Source organism: Pan troglodytes, chromosome 1 (assembly GCF_028858775.2).
Source record: "Pan troglodytes isolate AG18354 chromosome 1, NHGRI_mPanTro3-v2.0_pri, whole genome shotgun sequence".
In the NCBI taxonomy this organism is placed as follows: domain Eukaryota; kingdom Metazoa; phylum Chordata; class Mammalia; order Primates; family Hominidae; genus Pan; species Pan troglodytes.
The window spans coordinates 52,810,009-52,836,689 of NC_072398.2; the positions used below are offsets into that span (position 1 = coordinate 52,810,009).

The 26,681-nt window shown below is 33.5% G+C and overlaps 1 protein-coding gene across 6 annotated transcripts in view; it reads left to right on the plus strand.

The window, feature by feature from the left end:
* The window catches only part of KCNT2 (potassium sodium-activated channel subfamily T member 2), a 389,618-nt gene that overhangs the window by 267,558 nt on the left and 95,379 nt on the right, over nucleotides 1-26,681 (plus strand). For all 6 annotated transcript variants that reach the window (XM_514073.6, XM_016934731.3, XM_001134868.5 and 3 more), the window contains exons 15-19: nucleotides 5,624-5,773; nucleotides 7,281-7,510; nucleotides 13,829-14,042; nucleotides 16,637-16,742; nucleotides 20,986-21,158. In XM_514073.6, the coding sequence (XP_514073.2) occupies nucleotides 5,624-5,773; nucleotides 7,281-7,510; nucleotides 13,829-14,042; nucleotides 16,637-16,742; nucleotides 20,986-21,158 (873 nt within the window). The remainder of the gene's footprint in view (nucleotides 1-5,623; nucleotides 5,774-7,280; nucleotides 7,511-13,828; nucleotides 14,043-16,636; nucleotides 16,743-20,985; nucleotides 21,159-26,681) is intronic.

Sequence of the window (26,681 nt, forward strand, 5' to 3'; positions counted from 1 at the left end):
GGAAGTAATGATTAAGCTGAGGGTCAAGAATGGATACGCCATAGGAGGTAGAGAGAAAAGTATTGTGGAAAATCCTAGACATAAGAGACAGTATCTTGTTCAGGACAAATTAAAGACTTCTAATGGCTGATGTGCATAAGAGAAAGCAGACAGAAGTAACAGATGAAATCTGAAAGACAGCCATAGAACAGGTGAGCAGGGCTTTGTAATGACAATTTTTCAAAGTTTAACTTTATCAAATGGAAGAAGGAAGCCCTTTAGCATTTTCAATGGCAGAGTGACATGAAATAATTTGAGATTTTGAAATTTACTCTTACTACATTACTGTAAAAGGATTTGTGAAAGCATTCACTGGAAACAAGGAAGTGAGTTAGGACTGTTTTAAAGGTGTAAGAGTTGATGATGGAGGAAGGAATAAACAAATAGGTGAGTACAAGTCACACCTGGGTGATAGAATTAAAAGATTTGCTGCTATAAGAAATTTGGAAATGTACTATTTATTTATGTAATTATTTCTCCCTCATTCAAAATCAATCTTGAATTAAGTCTACCCAGATATAAAAAGTAAGATATAAGAAAAATAGAAAATTGGGATAGAACTGTAAGCTGAAGACAAATTAATGATTTTTGGATAGATCTATAGGATGTAAAATGTCCTGCATTACTAATAAAGGTACAAAAACTTGGCATTTAATATCCTAGTAGCCTGAAGAATGGAAATAAAACAGCAGCAACATTCACACTGAATGTTGGAGCTCCTCAGAACTGACGTTCCTGAACAAAGTGCTGGCTTTTTAGCCAGCGTGTCTGGGTTGAATTATTTGATCTACCCATGCTGGCAAGATCATCAAAGCCATTGAACCTCAGTTTCTTTATCTGTGAAATGAGGGTAAAAGCATATATCTCATAGATTACCAGGAAAATAAAATTTTTCATTAAATAAATATTTTTGAACATCTACTATGTCTTAGAACATGTTCTAGTCACCAGAAATCCTCCAGGAAACAAAGTAAACAACAGGGCTCAGTGGTTCCACTGCTACATTCTGCTGCAATTGGTGTTGGGTGAGATGTTGTGGCAGAAATAAATAGTAATTAGCATGCAAATGAAGGTATAATACGTTGCTAACATAAAGATGTCAATTTCATCCGAATTTATTATTTTAATTCCATCCAAACAATCATACCAACGCAACATTCTTTTTAAAAATAGATAAGCTGATTTTATATGATAAAATGAAGCAATCAGACAAGCAAGGAAAATTTTCAAGGACAATAATAATGAGAGGGGATTATCTTATATACTTAAAAATAATGTGCAGTTACAATAATTGAAATAGTGTGCTATTAGTGAATGCACAGAGAAGAATCAATTAACAGGCTAGAAATTATATGTACCTCTAATACAGGCACAGATAATTAGGAATTTGGTGTTTGATAAAGGAGTTATTTTAAATTAGTGAGTAAAAAGATAGATTATTCAATACATTGAGTAACTGGGTGGATATTCAAAAAAGTTAAATTCAATACATTCATCATAGAAATGGACAAATGATTACTTTCTGCCTAAAGAAAATATTGGTCCTAAAATATTAGTAAGTAGGGGATAGGGGAAGCTTATATAATGTAGACCAAATGTTGCCCTGAAACACAGCAAGGAAGCAGTGAAAAATATACAAACAAAAAGCTTTAATTATTGGTACCAATCATGGAGGAGTTTTTTTGCCTTTTTGTGATGCATTTTATTTTTTATTTATTAGAAAATATTTCAGACATTCAAAAGGTATAAGAATATTATCATGAACACCCATGTACCTAGTATTCCAGATTTAAAAAAATAAACATTCCAAATGTTTGTGAAACCTCACATACACTATGTCTGTTTGACATCTCCTCTCTTTTTCTAGGACTTAGTTTGCTATAAAGCTGAATCTGCAGACTATTATTTTATCTAACATTTTGTATTTAAGATTTCCCCATGATGTCTTGTAAGCACTGGGACTTGCATTTTCACTGTTATCTATATGGATATTTATTTGTTTGTTTATCTATCCATGTTTCTTGTGACTAAGAATATTTAGGATTGTTATATATTTTTCTCTTCCATTAGCAAATTCTCGAAGTCTGCCTTCAGAACATACCCAGAATCTAACATGATCCAAACCATTATCATCTAGGTGGATCATTGCAATAACCCCCTCACTGGTCATTGTCCCTTCTTCAATCTGTTTTCAACACAATGACCAGAGGGATTTTATAAAATATGAATCAGACCTTGTGTACTAGTCTTCAAAAATCTCCAATGATTGCCAAGTCATCCCAATGAAAGGTCAAAGCCATAGTACAGTTATTTATAAAGTCCTACATGATCCCTCCTCCCAGCTAGTTACCTCTGTGGCCCCATTTTCTCCCCCTCCCTGAATTCCAGCTAAACTCGCTTCCCTGCTCTTCCTTAGCCGCATCAAGCATTAACTCTGTCTCAGGGAAGTGCTTGTAACTACTTCTGCCTGTAATGGTCTTCTCCCAGACCTCTCTTGCCTTCTTCAAGATTTTTACTCAAATATCATCTTTTCCCTAGTCACACTATTTACATTTTATTCTACCTGCTAAAATATTAGCTCCCTTTCTGCTTTATTTTTCTCCCCACAATTATCACCTCTAAACACAACACAATTTGCTTTTTCTTGTTTATTGTTGGCCCTCTCCCACTAGTGGCTCTATGAGACAAGATATTTTTACCTTTTTTGTTAACTGCCATAACCTTTGAATCTAAAGCCTTTCCTGACATTTCACAGGTGCTCAATAAATATTTTGTGTATTAGTTAATGAGTGGGGACTGGATATACACACCAGCATTAGATGTAATATTGATGTCTAGCATTTCTCAAGCAAATAACATGCGATGAAAATAACAAAATTTGTATATTGACAATTAGATTAATTTAGAGATTCCAGGTTAACTATTAGAGGTTTTGAAGAAACCATAAAGAAAAAAAAATTCCAACGAAATGACATCCTAAAAAAAGATGCTGCCTGAGGGGCAATGTGCCAGTATAAAATAGCAAGGCAGTAAGCAAATTATTTAAGAAAATTTATCTGAACTGTCCTAGTCCGATTCCATCCATTTCTGTTCCCTTCCAAGTTACCACATTGTGTTCCCCTGTCAGCTTCTGGAATTAGATTTCTAATTCTCTTGAATAGCTTTTAGTACCCTTGCATGACAATTAGTTGACCTCATGCTGGCTTTTGGATCTCAAACAAATACTGATGAATTACCAGCACCATCTCATACATTTTCAGCCTTTCAGATAGATTCTGTTTTTGCCAAGTACCATCTTGCTAAATAGTAATGTGGTACAAAACAAAAATAACTTTATTTTTGTTTGCCAAAGGGAACGTTTTTTCCACCAGAGAATCATTCTTAGGAAGTAGTAGCTAGATGTAGTCATTTGCAATCAAAAATCAAAACTGTTTTATGTTGTTGTTTTCCTATTTCCAAAAATACATTAACATTATGGAAGAATGGGCACAGATTTTAAAAGCATTATTGTTTAGTAAGTCGACTAGGTTTATTTAAAATAGCCCCGGAATTTAGCAATGAGGAAGATGTAACATCAGAGTAATATTGGCAGCTTACATTTACTGCGTGTTTTCTCTGATCCCAACATCTCCCAAGTGATTTCTTTGTGTTACCTCATTTTATCTAACCCAATGAAGCTGATACTGTTTGTCACTGAAGAGATAAAGAGTCACTGAAAAGTTAAATAACTCACAAAAGATGGTAGAGTTTGGCCAGGGGTGGTGGCTCACACCTATAATCCCAGCACTTTGGGAGGCCAAGGCGGGCGGATCGCCTGAGGTAGGGAGTTCAAGACCAGTCTGGCCAGCATGGTGAAACCCCATCTCTACTAAAAATACAAAAATTAGCTGGGCATGGTGGCAGGTGCCTGTAATCCCAGCTACTCTGGAAGGTGAGACAGGAGAATCGCTTGAACCCAGGAGGCAGAGGTTGCAGTGAGCTGAGATCGTGCCATTGCTGTCCAGCCTGGGCGACAAAGCAAGGATCCATCTAAAAACACACAAATAAATAAAAATAAAAACAAAACAAAACAAAAAAGGATTATAGAGTTGGGACTCAGATTAGACAATCAAACTCCAGGGCCCAGGCTCTTAACTCTTTAAGCATACTTAAGAAGGAATGAGGCAGTAATGAGGCATACTTAGAAAATATAGATATTTTTTAAAGCTTATTGACAATTTGAAAATATTGACAAAGGTTACCTTCCTAATAACCCTTTAGACAATACTCAGTTTAAAATGGCTTTTAAAGTCCTAAACATGGTTGTAATGTCTTGTGATCTGTTTTGATCCATTAAGAATCGATTAGAGATTATGATAAATTATTTTGATTTTTATATATTTATCATATTGCTTCTAAAATGTGCTTCTTTGTAGAGTTCATAAGTGTTATTCAGCAAAGGTAAATGAATTTATTATATAAAATGAGAAATAACCTATTTATATATCCATTATGAATTTCTCATAAATTGAATTTTTAATATATTTCTAAAGCCACTGAGTTAGGCGGGCAGCGCAGAACGTTCCAGAACAAAAGACATTGCACTTTTTGTGGTAAAATTATCTTCTTTATAAAAACACTTTTGTGGGATGTCTTTTGGAGATTTAGTCAGTTCAGGCTGTTATTACAAATTACCACAGCTTGGGCATTTTATAAACAACAGAAATTCATTTCTTACAGTTCTGAAGCCTGGAAATCCAAGATCTAGGTGCCAACATGATCCAGTGCTGGTGAGGGCCCCCTTCTGAGTTTTAAACTGCTGACTTGTATTTTCACATGGCGGGAAGATAGCTCTTTAGCATCTTTTTAAAAGACACTAATTCCATTCCTGAGGGCTCCACTCTCATAACCTAATTGCCTCTCAAAGGCCACACTCCCAAATACCATCATAATGGGATTAGGATTCCAACATGAATTTTGTGGTTACAAGAATATTCTGTTAGTTGGAGAGACCCTTACATTTAAAAAAAGAAAAGTGACTTTTCGTGACTGCTATACAATTGGAAGAAAGTTATTGCTATGATATGAACAAAAACTAAAGGTATATTTTCTGTAAAATCAAAGATAAATTGAGATAAATTTATAATTTTAAGTATAAAGCAAAATAAAATACCTACAGCAGCCACGCAGGTATCATAGGTAAGATAACGTTGGCCATATTATGGAGACTGTACAACAAATTTTAGAAGATATGCATGATAGGATATGTATATAAAGAGAGACTAAAATCCTGTATCTCATTGATTCATTATGAGAGTAAAGCTTTTCATTAGTTGGATCTTGGAAAACTCCCACTTTCTACAAAACTGCCATTTCCCAAGCGTATATATATATATATATATATATGGTGTTAATTTTAAAATTTTTGTAGAAACTCTGGCATATAATGTCATCTTCAGACTTCAAAGCATTACTCAGATGCTTCTTTGGATTGTGCTTGCCAGTTCTTACACAATTGAGAAACAGTTCTGTAACAACTGTTTTTTAACCACATTCACTGTGTTTTCTTTTTGTGTGTGTGTATGTGTGTGTGCCTGTGTTGCAGAGAAGGCCAGCAATCGCCAGAACAATGGCAGAAGATGTACGGTAGATGCTCCGGGAATGAAGTCTACCACATTGTTTTGGAAGAAAGTACATTTTTTGCTGAATATGAAGGAAAGAGTTTTACATATGCCTCTTTCCATGCACACAAAAAGTATGTTTCTGCCTCAGAGAAAAATTAAAATATCAATCAGTCAAGCATATCATGTGAAAATAGTTTTCAAAAATAGAATGCATATTGTGTTCATGTGTTTAGGCATTCCAGAATTTTTGTCACAATATTCCCCAATGTTGAAACATTTGAACACTGGTGTCTGTATGGTCTCTATAAGACAGTCAGGAGTAAATTATAATTTAGTAGGAATACTTCATTTAGCAACTTTTAAAGTCTTTTTAAAATATTTTAATCCATTAAGAATTTACATAGATATGAAAATCTTCTTCACAGATCTGAATTTTAAGATGTTGATTAGGAATTAAAACAAAGTAACACTAATATTTCTAAAAACTATACATTTGAAAAAAAATCTCTGATGGTGGCCCTTGTTTTGGCCTGAGAAATAAGTTAAAAAATAAATAAAACTACCTTCCAATTCAAACATAGAACTTTTTTTTCTTTTCCTTTTTGGAAAAAAAAAGGATTTACTTAAGAAGTAAAAATGTATGTATATAATGAAAATAACGTATTATCTGTATTAAATGTTTTAATGTGACACATTTTGGAGGATTTACAATATACCTATATAGTCTACTAACTAATCTATTATGTAATGTACAGGAACCCCCAACTTATGATGCTTTGACTTACTATTTTTTTACCATGATGGTACAAAACAATAGCCATTCAGTAGAAACCATACTTCCAGTGTCCATACAATCATTTTATCTTTCACTTTCAGTAGAATATTCAATAAATTACATAAGACATTTAACACTTTATTATAAAACAGGCTTGGTATTAGATGATTTTGCCCAACTGTAGGCAATGTAAGTGTTATGAGTATGTTTAAGGTTGGCTAGGTTAAAACTATGATATTTGTTAGGCTAGCTGTATTAAAAGCATTTTTTATTTAACAATATTTTCAACTTATGCTGGGTTTATCAGGACATAACTCTATTATAAGTCAAGGAGCTTCTATATTCTACTTTACTTTTTTTTTCTGACTAAGTGCATACCTATTTAAGACTATTTAAAAATATATATTTTTTCTAAAATTTAAAGTAAATCAACTATGATAAATTCAGGGACCCTGGTTCTCTTTCAGGTGACCATGGGTAAGTTTCTTTCCTTTGGCCAATAGTTTTAAGCTTCTTATTTATTTTCTTTAACCAAAGTAAGATATGCTGTTTATGTTTTTTGACCAAAGTAAAATTGTTGTGAAAATTTGCAAAATAATGTTACCCTTAGTGTATACATGCACTCATGTTTCTTATGTTCTTCCATTCATTTTCATTAAAATGTAAATTTATAGTGGTCATAATCAGCTAAATTTGTTTTACAACACACTAAGCACATAGTTTATTTTCCTGTAAAAATGAGGATCTTGAACTTCTAGGATCATTTCAAGCTTTAAAATGCTATTATTTAAAGCTTTTATTTTCCTCAGCCTTACAATAATTTACTAATTTTCTTACAAACTCTTATTTTTTTTTTAATTAAGGTTTGGCGTCTGCTTGATTGGTGTTAGGAGGGAGGATAATAAAAACATTTTGCTGAATCCAGGTCCTCGATACATTATGAATTCTACAGACATATGTTTTTATATTAATATTACCAAAGAAGAGAATTCAGCATTTAAAAACCAAGACCAGCAGAGAAAAAGCAATGTGTCCAGGTCATTTTATCATGGACCTTCCAGATTACCTGTACATAGCATAATTGCCAGCATGGGTAAGTATAAACAAATTTGAAATATCATTAATTTATTTCTAAAATAAAAAATAATGATAAATACAAATGCATTTAAATTTTTATTAAAAGTTTAAAGAAAATTTCAAACATGCTGCATTTTACAAACTAGGTATGATTAGGTATACAGGACAACAGTTCTAAGTTGTGAATTTTTTAAAAAGTAAGATATTAGCCTACTGTGGTGGCATGTGTCTATAATACTACCTATTCCGGAGGCTGAGGTGGAAGAATTGCTTGAGCCAGGAGTTTGAGAACAGCCTGGGCAACAGAAAAAGACTCTGTGTCCAAAAAAACCTCAATCTAAGATATTACAAAAACACAACCAACAATCATTTTATATTTCTCATTATATATAAAGCACCACACACTTTTATATTTCTTTTGTAAGTTCTCTTTGTAATTATCATCAAGAGAGGCTATTTCAAATATTCTTCATTTTCTCAAAATTCTCTTTCCATCTCTTACCTCACTCTCACCACTGAACTTGGCTTCTATGACACAGAAGAAAAAAGGTAAAAGAAAAAATACCTCCATGCAAATAAGAATTTCTTTACGGTTTGGCCTCCAAACCATCTACAAACCTATAAACATTTAGTATCTGTCACAAGGAAAATGTGTCATTTTTAACTAATACTGATACATTCATTTATTCCAGGAACCATGCTCTTTTTCCTCCTCAGAGACTTTACTCTTTAATCCCTCCTCATTACCTAACTTCATTTTCTATTCAGAATCACTGGCTGATCTCTCTCTCTCTGTGTCTCTGTCTCTCTCTCTCTCTCTCTCTGTGTGTGTGTGTGTGTGTGTGTGTGTCTGTGTGTGTGTGTGTCTCTTCATATCTCTGTGTGCACCATACACTTGTAATTTTGAACCTTCCGTGATAACAACTTCAGAGACAAATTTCTCCAAAGTGTTGTGTTTAGTGGCAGGCTTTAGATTTTATTGTTGTCCTATGTCCATGATTCTACCCAGTTCAATCTGACACCTGCAGTCATATCACTGAAACTATTCAGGCAAGGTCACCATGCTCCTCTTTGTCACTACATCTAAAATGATTGTCTTCACAGCATATGACAAGAATATTGACCATGTTCTTCCTGAAACACTCTAATGCCTTTTTTTCTGCATTGTGCACATTCGTTTTCATTGTGTGGTCACTTCTGTTCTCATGGATTCTATTGTCCGTAAACTGATTATTCCTTTATCTAAAGCATTAACTCAACATCTCTTTACAGCATCGCGAACTGTCTACTAGTTATTTCTATTTGAGTATTTTGTGGGAAAAACTGGCACAGCATATTCAAATTAAACTGATCCTTACACTCTCATTCAGTCATTCAACACCGTTTTTCTCCTTCTCCTTTTTTTTTTTTTTTTTTTTTTTTGCTAAAAAGCAGATGACACCATTATCCTTTGATTTGTAAAGCCACCATTCTGACTTTTCACCACCCGCTCTTGTCATACCTCATCATTAACCAAATTCTATTAAATCTGGTCAGTAAATAGCCCCTAGAATCATTCAGTTTTTTTCCTTGTCCACCACCAACATCATCGTGGTCTGTGCCTCCATCCTTCTCTCCCTGAACTGCAGGATCAACAACCTTGTCTTTTTTCCATGCCTCCAGCCTTGCCACTCTACACTTAATTCTCCATCCTGCCACCAGAGTAAAAATTTTTAAATATAATTTTGATAGCATCATTTCCTGAACAAATCACCTGCTTTATACTACCCATTGGAAAAAAAGTCTAAATTCTATAGTGTGACTTAACTTATAAATAGGATAACCAAAAGTTCTTGTTTGCATTAGGCAATCCTAGTTTTCTTAGGAATGTTCTAGTTTCTTAGGATTGTTCAGTTTATATAATTGTCCTGATGTAATTATTAAAAGAACCCCCTTTTACTCTGCAGTATCCTGGTTTAGAAAATAAATTACTTCATCATTTTCTTTATAGGCTTTTTATTAGTGATATTTTCTGACTTTTCTAGCTCCACATTTTACCACCTCTTTGCTGCTCTCCTGAGCTCCAAACATACTCACTTTCTTTCAATCTTCACTAATATATTTTTTTCACCAATGGGCCTTAAAACATTAAGTTTCCTCTGACGGAACTATTCCTCACACCCCAACATTCCCTAAGTAATGACTTCTAATTCTTTATATCTTAGTCAAAATATCACTCCCTCCAAACACTATTCCATGGTTTTACCTAGACCTTCTTAGGTAATCCTATTTGTCATTTACTTATTTTTATTCTACAGTAGCAATATTCATTTTTAATGTCTTCAAAAAGTACTTATTGTGTGCCTAATATGTACCCAAAATAGTATTTATTGAGTACCTAATATGTACCAAGAATTCTCGTGTAAGTGTTTGTGATAAAACTTTAGTGAAGAAACAAAGATCCCTAGTTCATAGAGCTTGCATTCTATTATGGAGAAGACAGGCGATAACCAAAGTACATATAAAAAAAATAAGTAAATTACTTAATGTTAGTGGGTTATTAGTTATAAAGGAAAAACTAAAAGAAGAAAACAGAGCTAGTATAGGAGATAATTAATTTTTGGGAGGAGCAGATTTTAAATGAAGTGCTTAGTAGGCCAGAAAGTGATGTTTGAGCAGATACCTGAAAGAAATGAGGAATTAGTCCTGCGGAGGTCTGGAGAAAGAGATAACAGCTGGTACAAAGGCCCTAAAGTGGGAGCCTGGCTGGGGTTCTCCAGGAACAGTAACAGGGCCCTTTGTGCCTCAAACACAGTGAATGCTGGAAGAATAGTAGGAGATGAGGAGGAACAGGTAGAAAGAGGCCAGATCCTGTTGGGCTTATTTAAGTCCATATGGGATTGCAGCTTCTACTCTCAGTGAAGTGGGAATTATTGCAAGGCTTTATGCAGAGCCATTGACCTGATCTCACCTATGCTGAGTGCCCAACTCACGCTGCTGTTGAACATACATGGTTTGGAGCAAGGATCAGACTATTTTCAAGTGGAAGTGGTAAGAAGGAGAAAATTCTGCATGTACTTTGAGGATAATCAGGATTCCTTACAAAATGAAATTGAACTGTGAGAAAAAGAGAAGTGTGAAGAAACATAAGGTTTTCGGATTAAGCAACTAGAGAAAGAGAATGGCCATAAATTTAGAGGAAAGGCTAGGGGGAATGCAGGTTTTGCAGGGGTGAAGGGAAGATAAAGAGTATTTTGGAACACCTTGAAGATGTCTAACAGGAAGTTATATGTAAGAGTCTAGATTTCAGGAGAGAGAGAGAGATAGGCTGAAAAAGTAAATTTTGTATTTCTGATCTTATGTATATATTTAAAGCCATAAGACCAAATGAAGTCTTTGAGGAAATGAGTACAGGCAGGAAAAAAATAAAAGACAAAGCTCTGCAGTATACTAAGATTAAGTATCAGGGGGATGAGAAGAAACCAGCAAAGGAGACCAAAGAGGAGCTACTGGCAGGCTAGTAGGAAAACCCAATGAGTGAGGTGTCCTGGAATCCAAGTGAGCTAAGTGCATTAAGACAACACCATGTAAAGCCATGTCTGATAGGTCATGGCTGAAAGCCAAGTACTGATAGGTCATAACATAAGGACTGAGAAGTGTCAATTGACTTTAGCAATGCAATGATCATTGTTCACCCTCATAAGAGCTGTTTAAATGGAGTGGTGGTGGACAATGCTAGATTGGACTACGTTTGGGAAAGAATGGTAGAAGATAAATTAGAAACAGTAGGTCTGGACAGTTCTTAAAACGTCTGACTGCAAAACGGAGAAAAGAAATGGATTTGTAGCTTGTGTTGAAAGTACAAGCAAGTAAGGAAGGCAGAGAGATTGAGGGTTTGTATAATAGATTGTATATAATTATAGGCCATGGAACTTAATTTAAGTAAGGAAGTGAAAAGATGTATTTTGGTTAGAAAAGACTGAAAGGAGAGTGGATTAATCGATTCTAATTCCAATGAAAATCAAGAGGGAAAGAGCTGGAAAACCAAGGTACAGGTGTCAAAGAGTGAGATGCCAGAAGGAGAGATGATGTGCAGCAAGTAATAATTACAAAAGCTAAGGTGTGGCCATAAGAGTGAATGACTGAAGAGTGATAGTAGAAAAAGCCATCACTAGAGAAGAGGACAAGGAGTTGAGTCTGGAATGTTGGAAGGATCATCTATGTGTATGGTGAAACTGCCAAAAATCAGGACAGACAATGTGGAGAGACTATTAATGATGCAAGAGCTAAACTGTCCGGGTGTATTCAGTTGCATAGGTATAGATATGGGGAACATGGAGAGTTTAACTTAAGCAGGGTTCTATTTTGTCGAGAGGGTGGAATGAAGCAAAAATATATCAAGGGATCCAGGGGTATATGCAAGAAAATAATCGTAATGCTTAAACATGGAATTTAAGATAGGTAAGAAGAGAAGAGAGAACATCAAGGGAATGAGAGAGACAAACTCTGGTATCATCAGTAGAATTGAAGTTCCAGCATGGTAAAATCATAGCTAGTGTTAGGAAATCAGTGAGAGTGACCTGAACAAACAAGAAATAGTGGTGATCAAAGGGTGAATGCATAAAAATGTGTGCAACATGGTTTTTATTGGTTATAACAAGGTCTAAAAAATCACTATGGAAGTGAAGGGCTGAGATAAGGTGAAAATTTCTTCAGTTCATGTTATTATAATGAGGAAGAAGCTTGGAAGGCCAGAGGTTTGAGGAAAGTAGAATTTTAAATAGTCTTGTGCTGCATAAATTCAGTCAATGATGGATAGCATATACAATGGTGGTCCCAATAAGATTGTAATACCATGTTTTTACTGTACGTTTTCTATATTGAGATTACCATTGTGTTAGAATTGACTACACCAATCAGTACAGTAACATGCTGTACAGATTTGTAGTCTAGGAGCAGTAGGCTATACCATATAGCCTAGGGGCAGTAGGCTATACCTATACCATATAGCAGTAGGCTATACCATATAGCCTATGTACCATATAGCCTAGGATAGTAGGCTACCTCATCTAGGTTTGTGTAAGTATGATGTTTGAATATCTAAGAAATCACCAAATGGTAGATTTCTCAGAACATATCCCCCTTTTTAAGCAATGCATGACTGTAATTGTTTCAAAGAATGGGACAAAGCAAAGACTAGCAACTTTTAGAAGGATGACCAGGTGCCACTGAGTGCATAAATGAAATGAGTAATTATGAAATATGATGCCTTTCATCGTTATTTTCTTCAGAAGGAGAGGAACCTCAATTTTTCATAAATAGATATTAAAATTAATTTTTACATTTCAATAAAATTCACAAAGGGAATTGCTTCTTCCGCCTTCTATTCCTTGAGTGCCTCAAGTATTCAATAACCTTAAGCCACTTGGGCTTGGGCTTGCCATTCTTACTGCCTCCAGGTACTTCCATGACTTGTGTGTTCCTTATTGTATTTCAGGTCAAAAATTGAATGTCCTAACTTCACAGTGGCCTTCTCTCCTATCAAATAAAAATTCCATTCCTCTCCCTGCATGCTACTGATTATTATCTACAATTATCCATTTATTTGTCTACTTGCTACATACAGGTTTCATCTTGTAGAAACTTTGTTTGTCTTCTCTACAGATCTCAAGTACCTGGAACAGTGCTCCCCATATGTGGCACTCAATAAATATTCATTTAATACAAAATAAGTATAACATATTAGTAGTTCTGATATTTTAAAAAGTGGTCATAAATCAATTACAAAAAGATAGCTCAATAGAAAAGGGGGTGCTTGAACCTGGGAGGAGGAGTTTGCAGTGAGCCGAGACTGTGCCACTGCACTCCAGCCTGGAGGATAGAGCGAGACTCTGTCTTAAAAAAAATAAATAAATAAATAAATAAATAAATAAATAAATAAATAAATAAAAGAAAAAGCAAAGAGGGGAAAGACATAATGAAAAATTCACAAAATGGACATGGTCAACAACAAAAGGATAAATTTTAAATAAATATAACATGAAACATCAGGGTATACTTTTTCACTTTAAGTTTCTATATACTTCAGGATTTTACAAATCTTATGTTTTGTGCCATAGAACAACACTCTGCAAATACACTTTTGTGCAAATAGAGATTTTCTTGTCCAGGAAAATGCCTGTGTGCAAAATAAATATTTAGCTATCAGAACTAAACATACACCACACGCATAAATATATACTCTCTCTATATATATATTTATTATCTTCATTATATTTCATATTTCATGTAAACTTCAACACTAGTGATCAATATGGCAAATGCCTTGATAAATTTTCATGTTTTATTGTTTTAGGTACTGTGGCTATAGACTTGCAAGATACAAGCTGTAGATCAGCAAGTGGCCCTACCCTGTCTCTTCCTACAGAGGGAAGCAAAGAAATAAGAAGACCTAGCATTGCTCCTGTTTTAGAGGTTGCAGATACATCATCGATTCAAACATGTGATCTTCTAAGTGACCAATCAGAAGATGAAACTACACCAGATGAAGAAATGTCTTCAAACTTAGAGTATGTTCAGATACTCTAAGGTGTAAGATTACTGGGTTTTGTGCTAATGTCCTTAAGTATTTTCTTTACATACCTTCCCAATAGGTAAGGAGCTAATGATCTTTCCTTCTGAACATCCTAGAATCATTCTTATATACTTCCACCAAAACGCACTGCTAGTAGCCAGTATCTCTTTTGACTGCAGAGCATTATAAGCCCTCGAGTTTCTGGCTTCAACATATATTTCCAGTCTCATTTTGCTCTTAATTATCTTTTATCCTCAAGGAAAAAAATATCAGTGTTCCCAAGATATAAGCTTCATTGTCATAATTGTATGGTTTTTATAGTATATTGTACTTTATACTTTGAATTTACTTTATTGCACATCCATATTGAAGTTCAATCAATTATTCAATGAAATGAAAACACAGCCCCCTCCATTAAGCTTTCCTTACTTATCTCAGTGTTCAGCACTTTCATACACTATTCATTAATTATTTTAAATGTATGAATAAAAGGAGTACTGTTTCCCTTTTCTAGGCTTCCATAATAATAGAGCGCCAATCTATATAGTATTAATCACATTGTAGCTTGCAGTAGAGTTTGTTTACATGTCTTATTCCACATATTAAATTGTCATTCTTCAGGAAAACACAGCAGTCCGCAGGCTTGACTGTGGAGTACTAAGGACATTGCTTGCCATGCCAGTTCCACTTTATATTGGTGTGTACAAGTGACTTTAATTAAACAAAACAAAAACAAAAAAAAAGAAAAAAACTTGCGGCTGGGCACGGTGGCTCACACTTGTAATCCCAGCACTTTGGAAGGCCGAGATGGCAGGATCATTGGAGGTCAGGAGTTTGAGACAAGCCTGACCAACGTGGTGTGGCTGGTCTCAAACTTTACTAAAAATATAAAAATTAGCTAGGAGTGGTGGTGCGCGCCTGCAATCCTACCTACTTGGAAGGCTGAGACAGGAGAATCACTTGAACGCAGGAGGTGGAGGTTGCAGTAAGCTAAGATCCTGCCACTGCAGTCCAGCCAGGGCGACAGAGTGAGACTCTGTCTTAAAAAAAAAAAAAAAAAAAACTAGCCAATAATTTATTTACTTGTAAACTGAGTGTAATTACGACTTCAGAAAGCTATGTAGTGATTAATTGAGATAATGGAGAAAAAGTGTTTATACAAAAACAATGTTTTGTGTAGAGTAAGCGTTCAATTAGTATTAATTACTATTAGTCATATTACGGGTAGTAGTGCCATTGGCAACATAATCTCTGACATTTCTTCCAGTGTCTTTCATAAAACATAAATTCAAGTAATGTTGAACTAAGAAGAACTTCAGTGTCATTGAAGCTTGAAAATATTCTTCGTTTAAATTTCTCACACTTAAAAAAATATTGTAAGAAAGGTTGATGTACCCACAAAACCAAATCTACTTTTCAAAGACATTAATGGTCAAAGTCCTCAAATATATTTGGAATCTAGGATGGGAACAGGGATAGGTTTGGCAACCAGTGTCTTCACAGGAAACAGTGTTTTGGAGTGCGACTGAAATTCTTTCTTTACACTTCTTAAAAAATTGAGAGGTAAAAGATTTTTTCTTATTTCTAGAAAAATGAAAGAGATGTTGAGTAATTGTAGAGATTACCAACTTCTAAATTTACAAAATTTTACTCTATAATTTTATCTCTTAGCCAACGAACTTTATTTCCTGAAAATGCTGATTTGCATCTCTTCTTTAAGATAAAATAGTTTTAACTAGGTCAGAAATTTTATGGCTTAGCAGGTAAATTTGTTAAAATCAAACACTTTCTTATTGGATAAAGGAATATTATTTTCACTAAATTTTATTTTATTGCCTAATTTTCATTTATGCTGCTACGTTTTAGAAGTTTCATTCTGAAAGTCAGTATAGCCGAAATATGTTGTTGGCTGTTTTTTAAAAGTCAGCAAGCTAAATGTCTCTGATAATGTTTTAAGTATGATTCCAACAAAAACTATGTTTTTAACCAATTATCTCAGTTATTTGTTCCGTTTTGGTTATGTAGTTATGGCTAATGAATATTGATAGAGCAAATCATAATAATGCATTTTGCTTTAAATGTATTTTGTAAAAATTACCATTACTATTTATTTTTAAAAAATGAAAATCTTCTAAGCTGTGAGTTAATAAACTTTTTATAAATAGGAGCAACCAGTAAATATTTCAGGCTTTTTGACCCCTGTTGCAACTACTAACTCTGTTACCAAAGCACAAAAACACCTATACACAATACATACGTGAATGAGTGTGGCTGAATTACAATCAAGCTTTATTTATAGATACTGAAATTTGAACTTCGTATAATTTTCGCATGACATGAAATACTAGTTTTATTTTTTCCAACCATTTAAAAATACAGAAACAACCCTTGCAAAACCATGTGGAGGGCCATATTTGATCCTGGGGCCACAGTTTGCCTACCTCTCTTCTTAACTACCTCTTTATCAAAATATAATTGCAACACAGAGGTATTGATTATAATGTTATTAAAACAGAGGAACATGGTCGTAACTTAATTTCTCAAATTTGCATGCCTTATCCAAGGGTAATATTTTGTATTATTTTACAGGTATGCTAAAGGTTACCCACCTTATTCTCCATATATAGGAAGTTCACCCACTTTTTGTCATCTCCTTCATGAAAAAGTACCATTTTGCTGCTTAAGATTAGACAAGGTAAGTACTTGTTGCTGCTTTTTTGTTTACAAAATAAAATTATAACATTTTATAATTACATAATTTAAGTAATTTGTATAGCATTTTGATTATAATATGTTTAAGGGGTATTGGTATTATCTTTTCCAATGTAAATTTATATAAAGTGGTCAGTTTTACATTTTTAACTGCACAAATGATTACCCAAATGCTTTAGTCTTCTACCAAATTAGCCTACTGGATCTGCTAGTCATGTTGTTAAAGAGAAAAATAAGGTACCAAATCTCATCCCTATGAACCCTCAACAACCAAAGTCTCCAAAAATCACTTGGGCCAAATGTGCACTATTTATTTTACCATTATTACTTTATATCTCATTATGGAATCCCTTGACATGATGGGAAGAGTAAGTCCATGTGTTAGACACAAAGATTCATTTATGACTAAAGTGAAAGCTCATATTAGAGTCTTGCCTAATATTTCCTTTCTCAAAATTTTACTGTCATTCTTGGATGTCCAAGAGAAGCTGTCCAAGAGATAAAAATTCTAATAATGCTAGAGTTTTAATCTTTTTTCACAATATAACCATTGGGCTTGACTGGTATGAATGTATTCTCTTGAAGAATAACAAAACTGATAAAAGGAAGAACCTTATATTTACTGCCCCTAGAGATTCAGATCTGCCACTAATTCTAGCTAGGGATTTTTTCTTTTACATTAAGTTTTGAAGTTACAGTTAAAAATCTCAGCTCTCCACTTACAAGTCATGTAATTTGGGCAACTAACTTCACCAAGTTTCAGTTTCCTCTTCCGTAAAGTGGATATTATTTTAATATGAACCTCATAAGGCTCTTGTAGGGATTATATAATTTAGTGCATGTTTAATGAAGTGCAAGAAAGTTAATAACTGAGTTGGTGCTTAATATATTCTTGCTATTATTTTTATATGACAAATATTATAAATTTTGACTATTACTGTCACTCTTGAGGAAGAAGATTTACAGAACATTAGAAAATCCCTGCCTTTGTTTCCCTGAAGTTGCTTTGAGAATCTTTGCCATTACTCTGAAATATTCATCTGGGCCCATTGAGATGGACGATTGTGACCCTCAAGACCAAATATATATATATATTGCTTTCATTCAAATGAGATTCTGTCCCTCAAGACTGAATATATATATTGGTCTCATTCAAATATATATATATATATATATATATATGTCTTGAGGAACAGAATTATCCATTTCAATGGGCCCAGATGAATATATATACACACACACACGTACATATAAGTGTATATATACACATATGTACATATATGTACATGAATACATATATACATATATATACCTATATGCACATATGTTTACATATATACACATATATATGTGTATATATATGCGGTCCTTATTATTTTAATATTATGAAGCACTTGATATTTCTGGCAAGCTATGTATTTTCAGTAACATTAATAAATCCTAAATTTCAAGGCCCTTCCCCCACATTGACTCCTTTTAAGACTAATATTATTTATAATGTTGTTATTTTCTTTATGGATAAATCTTAAAATAATATATTCTTCAGTCACCACAAAACCTGGATTCACTTCTGGTTTTTATTTCTTTAAATGCACAGTTAAAGTAGAAAAAAATATTAGGAGACAAAAAAGTGGAAATAATTTATCTCCAAACAGGGATCCCAATCTAACTGAAAAGCTAAACTTTCAGAGAACGGGATTGATGGAGGCACAATAAGAGGATCTTTTAATATCAAAGGACTATTAACTGTCTTTTTACCATATTAATGAAGCAAAATTTCTGGGTGTTGCTGATTGTCTAGTGATACCTGGAATTATTGGTTATTTAGGTAGCATTAGACTGATAGAAGGTGGTCTGCTGTGTAAATGAGCAACCACTTTGGGATTATAGGAACAGTATGGGATTATGCAGCTGACTTTACTGTGTCTGCGAAGTGTGTGAGTTGGGATCGCCTTATCCAATTTATTCTGTGTCAGTATCAGTGGGGCTGGTGTCCTGGTCAGTGTTCATGAACACTAAATTCTCTGTTCTCTGCTCTTTGTTTCCCTATTAATTGAGCTATTTCTAAATCTCCTTAGGGAAAGTTATTTTTTCCTTTATTTATCTTATAAATATGGACATTCTTGATGATCCAAACATCAGCTCAACACTATTCTTGTTGCATGCATGATCTCTTTCTGAGTGACTTTATTTCTTATATTACTTCAGATTCTGTTTATAATTCTCCAAGCACCCTTTCAATAAAGACTTGTTGCCCTTGTTCGTTACCATTTCCTTTGTTCTCTATTCTTTCTTATACCTTAGAATTTCCTTCTGGATTCATTTTCCTGCTTCCTAGATTACCACCTTTAGAAATTCTGTTAAGGAGATTCTATTGGTGGAGAATCCTTTTAATTATGGTTTCCTTTTATTTTGCTCTCATTCTTGAAAGATGGTTTACTTTGTGTGCAAGTCCAGGCTGTTAATTTGGTTTTCTGGTTTTTTTTTTTTTTTTTCTTTTAGCACTTTACTTACTGCCTTCTGTGCTCCAAATAATGGCTGAAAAGTCAGCTACCATTCCAATTGTTTTTTCTTGTAGATGTGGCTCTTTTCTCTGTGTCTGCTTTAAGATCTTCTCATTTGATTTTTCATCACATCTCAAAAACTCTCAGCCAATATTTACTTGAATAAGTTTTCTTTCTGATTCTCTCTTAGCTCTTTTTCAGATATTCTGATTAAATAAATGTTAGATATTCTCACGATAGCTTCCAAGTCTTAATTTTTTCACCCTAGGTTCTGTTTTTTTTCTTCTCTGCTTTTCATTTTAGTTTCTGTATTCCATTCTGTCCCGCACGTGATCCCTTTGGCCGAATCTTATGTGTAATTTAAATAATCTTTTGAGTTACATTCTTTAGCTCAAGAAGATACAGAAAAATAGATTTAGATATTATTTTTAACATCTACCTGCTAGATGTTGTTTTAAATAGCCTCTTGTTCTTCTCTTAGGCTTTAAATGCTTTCTTTTATTTAAACACATTAAATGTGCTCATTTTATATTCTGAATTTAATCACAAAATTCGTAGTCTTTGTGGGTCTAGTTATCTTGTTATGATTATTTCTGTTTACTCATGGTGCTTTGTTTTCAGCAGTGTTTTGTAATTTTTTTATTCAAGAATAATGGCAAAGAATATTCCAGAGGTGTCCGAGCATGGTGGCTCATGCCTGTAATCCCAGCATTTGGGGAGGCTGAGGTGGGTGGATTGCTTGAGCCCAGGACCCCATATCTACAAAAATACAAAAACATTAGTCGAGCGTGCTGGTGCCCACCTGTAGTCCCAGCTACTCGGGAGGCTGAGGGGGGAGAATCACTTGAGACTGGAAATTTGAGGTTTCAGTGAGCAATGATTGCACCACTGCACTCCAGCCTGGGCGGCAGGACTGAGGCCCCGTCTCAAAAAAAAAAAAAAAGATCAGAATATTCCAGAGGTGATAAATGTTCCAGAGAACTAACTAATCTCAACCCACATAAATAAGAAATGAACATAAAGACATATAAAGGTAAAATAGCAGAACATCAAAACAGTTCTCCATGCAGATAATTTAGCTGAAAATAATATTGGGTTAACAACGCTAATTCTGTCAAATTCTAGACTCCATGAAATAGCAAAATGCCCTTAGCCCAACGATGAGTTTTGGTAATGCTTTGTTCTTGTTTTTGTTGGCATTATTGGGTATTTTACTTTAGAGTATTTGAATCATTATCATGCCAGCTCAAATATGCATGTAGACAGTTAGGGGTTTTTTGTTTTTTGTTTTTTGTTTTCACTGTTTTCTTTTCTTCATCGCTTTAAGCATTCGGTACTGGGAATGTTCCTGAAGTTACCTAATTATGATATTACTATATTTCTTGAAATGAAAGTCAGAGAAAATTAATTTGTAAAAGTGTATACCTGGATGTCTTCTAGCAGCAAGCTTTAGTTTACAATAGAACAAGCACACACACAAAATATTGGCTCTTTCAACATCAAGCTACAAACCTGCAATTCATTTTCCTTGTCCATGCACACTTTTATTTCTTACTGCAGGTTGCAGAAATGGGCACAGAAAAATGTAACTATTTTCAAATTTATTAGAAAATAAGGATTTACGTTGTTCGATTAATTTTACATTTTCATATAGCTTAAATTTTCTCCAAATTTTAATGGAGTATCCAAATGGCATTTCAATGTATACTTTCTCTTCTCTAGAGCTGCCAACATAACTACTATGAGGATGCAAAAGCCTATGGATTCAAAAATAAACTAATTATAGTTGCAGCTGAAACAGCTGGAAATGGATTATATAACTTTATTGTTCCTCTCAGGGCATATTATAGACCAAAGAAAGAACTTAATCCCATAGTACTGCTATTGGATAACCCGTAAGTATATTTTAAGATACACAAACAAGATAAACTGTTTTAAATAGTATGTTAATGTATATCAAAAATAATTGCCTGTAATATTCTGGTAGTATTTTAAATCAGATACATTATGGTACATGATTCATTGGGAGATATATTCTGTGCTGTGATACAAAATATATCACTGAATATGATTATATTCATAAATACTACTTAAAACTGGGGTATTCTGAGAATTTTATTTAAAACTGTTTTGCAAGTGGTCATCTACTCATAATACCACAGGAAACAGGCCACTGAAATAATTACTGCAATTTTCCTTAAATTAATCAACTAGCCTGACAAATCTCTGCCAAAACTGGACAATTTTTTTTGTCTTTCTAAAGAACCATTAATTATCAGAGAAGCATTTACTGATCCATTTTTATATGTTATAACACAAAGCATCATCAGAGGTTATTATGATTGGACCACTGTTAAACCATACATTCTATGACATAATAGAAGTAATGCTTTACCTTGTGCATTTATTTGGAAAATATTGGATTGATTCACTTTTGTTAAATAGGACTACTTAAGCAATTCAAAATTCTTATGCAAATATAAATATGGGTCACTGAATGAGACAGTCAAAGCCATTTTATTCTAAAATTATAATATCCGTCTCTGTGACTGGAAATTAGTAGCAGGTGGTCTTTAGATTAATACCATATTTTAGGATTCTCTCACTCTCCTCATCCATTCCAATGTGATGCAAATGTCAAGATGAACTATTACTAAATGAGGCCAAATTCCGTTGCCTTGTCTCTGCCTTTCAAAATTATCAAACAAAGTTTTTCATAAGAGAGACATCTGCCCAATACATTATAACTTTATAGTGTTGTTTATTCTCACTTTACCAATATCAAAATACTTATTGATGCAACTTTCTTAGAATCATCATTATAAGAATAATCAACTCCAAAAATTTATCACACTTGTAGAATTTTCATTTGAAGAATTTTCAAATATGATTACTCAATGACTTTTTCTATACTTCTTTGGCATCTAAGGAAAGCTGAGGCATATTTAGGGTAAATGAAGGGGAACAGAAACTTGGACCAAATTTCAGAAGAAATAAAAGTTTGTTAAAACAAATTTTAGAACAATCAAAGTTGCATTGTGGGATGGCTATGGCAATACAGTGGTTGTAAATCACTTCTTTCAAATATAATCTTAATTCTGAAGCATCTCTGGTAGGAAGCTCCAAGAAATTGGCTGAGCTGCCACAGGAGGGATGCCTAACTGTGTGAGTTCAAATGTGTCAGCTTTTGGCTTCTTTTGCTTATGATGAGTCCATTGCCCTGAAAGTGGAAGTTAAGACAACGGCATTTGCAAACATTGCCTTAGAGTAGCTATATGTTGTATGGCTTGGATCAAACTGGATCAATTCAGGTACCAGGTTACAGACAGGAAGATAGGAAGTGGATTGAGAAAAAAGTGGAACTGTGCTTACAGCATCTTTCTGATAGGACTAAGGACAAAACTGTACTTTCCTCCTCTTCACATAATTTCAAGATAAAGTTTCTTGTCCTGATGTGTAAACCTCCCTACCAAAAATCAGTCTCTTCCTATCTGGGACTGGAGTTCACTCTATGAACAGAGATGGACTCCTCATTTTCAATCTTCAGTCTTGCAAGGTAACCTTGTTTCAAATCTCTAAGTCTCCATTTTCACCATCACAGAGGTGACAGGAGCTAAGAAGTGTTTTACTTGTATGTTTTATGTAGATTTTAGAGTAGCTATAACCAAATCAATCCCTTTCTGTTTGGTTTTGAATAAACAGGTTACAAAAATGTCTGATTACTGAATGATTGATTGATTTGTATATTAGGATTATAAAATCAATTATGTGATTGTTCAAGGAATGAAGACTGTGTAGCCAGTCTTCATTCCTTGATCAATCACAGAATAATCTGAAAACTCTACCTCTCTTAATTACTGACAACTGGTTAGTATTTCTCTATAAATATAGATGTAGCTTTTATCAGATAATAATTCATCTGAATGAGACCATAAAGATTATTCAATAAAGTTAATATTATTTACCTCCATCCTCTGTTCATAATTATAATGACTATTTACTACGTGTCAGTCATCATACTACACACTTTATTTTACATTTTAGTTGCACAAGTCACATATTTACATTACAGTGATGATTTAGTCTTAGAGAGATGTGCCAAGCAGTTTAAAATCTCAAATTACGATGTAAACATTTAAATAAACCGAAAGCTGTGTGAGGTGGCTACAACACTGTCTCTTATTTTAAGAGGATGTAAAAGAGACACAAAGAAGGTATTCACCTTTTTCACCTTTTTCATGGTCAGTTTTTGAATTAGACCTTTCTATGAAATTTGTTTTATTTTTCTTTCAACTTACAGGGTTTTCATATATGAAAAAAATACATGTTGCTTGCTCATACTTTTTGAACTCAAGAATATATCTTAACTTTGGTTTATTTTTGCATTAAAAGTTCCCTTTGCCTTCCTAATGGCTTACATTTGGGAACCCAACAATCCACATTATATTGTTATTAAATAATTCTTGTAGAGTTTGACTTTATTTCAAAGGGTTAGGTTGAAAGTTCATGCTGTAAAATCTGTTAGCTTTCTGTGTACTTCCTGAAAGTATTGTCGAATATTCTTATTTGTTGTCCTCTGTTCCTTTGGTTAAGAATGAGGAAACTAAAACTAAACACCAATTAACAATGTTCCAGGAAGTTTTATGCAATTCTTTTTTTTTTTTAACAATTAGATGCCTGTTGCTCTGAAATGGAGAGCACTTTGCAATCCATCCTACAATATTACAAAAAAAATGAGGCTTTCTTCTTTACAATATTTCCATATTATAGGAATTCCTACAATGATGATTGCATACACTTCTAGAATTATTAGTTAGTTTTGAGGGTTTGACTTTAAATTCACATGAGTACAGCTGAAAATAGTATTCAGTACGTGGCTATTTTTAAAAATTAGTCAAAATGGCAATTAATTCAATATAACAGAAATAAATAATAGCAGATGTAATAAGCATGGGATTTTAAAATGTAAATTAAATTTATAATATTCATACACATAATATGCCAAAATAAGTGTTCACAATGTTTTCAAATGTAAACCTTTCTAGATCTTAAATGGTAATTCAATAAAACTCAGTCATATTGAAAAGCATCTTTCAGTTGGTACTGGTTCATTAGAGCTGGTGTCAGTTCTGATTGGCTGGCCATCTGTTCTGTTTGGTCTGTTGTGCCATACTGATTTTAAATATTTTGATTATCACCCCAACCTTAAAGGTCATCTAGTCATTTTTAACATCATCTCATGTGAAAGATAGAAAAGCAAGTCAAAAGCTAGAATATATTATCCAAAGCTACATAAGGATGAAGTGAAAGATCCAGGCTTTTGCTCTTAATATTTATCAAGGTCTTCTTCACACTATCCATTTATTAAATCAATCTTCTTTCCACATATGGTGCCAAGTAAACTTCAGCTTATTTTAAAAGTAATGATAAAATCCCTGATGTCAGTGTTCTTATTTTTAAAATTCAAACTTTAGACTTATTCAGATATGAGATAAGTTCTAAATTTATGCTCTTGATAGGTCTGTTAAATGTTACTGAGTCTTTTTAAGCCACATTTTTCTGATTTGTAAAATGGTTAAAACATTTATCTTAAAAAGCTATTGTGAGATGATGTAGATAATGTATATAAAATCCTAGTGCAATATCTGATTCATAAAAGGAAGATAAGAAACATCATTTTTTTCTTCTGCCAATAAAGAAAATAACACTGTCACTATTCAAACTGATGGACGGATTATGAAAACCCAATTAATAAAAAAGGACACTTATTTAAGTAGCTAAAATTAAACTACTTTCATATTGTCTAGCAAGGAATAAAGTACTTAAAAGTGGAATTAGGAAATGTTAACAAAATAAACTGTGCTCATAAAAGCATGCTATGCTCATTTCTTGAACTTGAAATAAAGAAATTAATTTTTATTGTTATTAGTTAAATGTGAACAAAATAATGGTCTTGAATTTTACAAATTCATACAAATTTACAAACCTTTTTTACTTCCTAACAGTCACTGACTAATATTTGGATGGTGACTTTTGCTATGAGAATTTCTATAAGAATATGAGGCTTTTGGCTCATAAGTCGTCATCTTTTCTAATAGAATTACAGTTAAGACTCATTAATGAATGTGCTCATTTTCCTTCTGTTTACTAACATCAGTTACTTTTTGTGTTTGTTGAATTTTTATTTTGTTTATTACCGGTTAGTTTCAGCCTGTGTTGTTTTGTTTTGTTTCGATTCATGTATATTTATTCTTCCCTGGATCTATTTTTTGTCATGTTTACCTTTTTAACTGATTATCAAATACTTCTTTATATATTAAGCAACTGTGGTCTACAAATTTTGTATAAGTAACAATTTTTTGACATTTATTTCTTATTAATCTGTTTGTAATGAGCTATATAGTTAAATCTGTCAATCATTGTCACCACTTTTCCTTAATGTAATTCCCAACGTAAATAAGCCTTCTCTGTTAAGCAGATTTTAAAAAATGCATACATTTTATTCTACTGCATAATTTTTTAAATATAAAACTCTTCATCGGTACTTTGGGGACATAATGTAGGAAAAGGACATCTAGTTTTAGGAATGTTTTATGTTTTTGTTTAATGTTTTTCAATAATAATGCTTCCCAATGTAAAGGTTGTGCTTGCCAATTAGCTGCCTCCCAATGATTAAAAAATTGTTTTATTATGAGCCTGTAATATCATTTATGTTACTCAGTTACTAAACAGGTCGGTGCCATGAACACTGTTGACAATGTATTTAGGTGAGCTGGCATAATACATGTAAATGCAGAATGTATTTATTCTTTATGTTTCAGATTTCCTTTTAAGCCACCTTTTTTCAATAGCTGTAGTAGATGAATCTATCTATTATGCTAAATTAAATTTTGCAAAGAATACAGCATAATAGACCACTTACCTTAGATATCTTTCATCAGGATTATATATTTAGTAGGGTTCAGGTGACTTCATTTACCTTGTAACATAGCTGAATTCATGTAAGGATGAACCATACTACCACAATACAGATGTTAAAGCAATTTCCAAGGATTTGGCACATTGCTTGCCCATTGTAAGTACATATTTGTGGTAGAATTGCATGTGACTGAAATTCATGAGTTTCTTAAAGCATAACAATGATTAAATTTGGTGGCCAGTTAGCTTTTATATTCTCTGCTAGACAAAGCAACAAAATAGAAAGGCCTTATCTTCATTTTTAACTCTAGTAGAAGGGTTGGCATAAAATCAAGACTTACTTTGTCCACAGTGACCTCAAGACACAGGCGAAGGGATTTTTCAGATCACCGCAACAGCCCAGTGTTGCCCCACTCTTGTGGTACCTGCATCCTCCTATGTGCTTCTCCAATTACAAGACAGGGTGAGAGAGATGTGGAGGGTTTTGAATCAGCAATTAA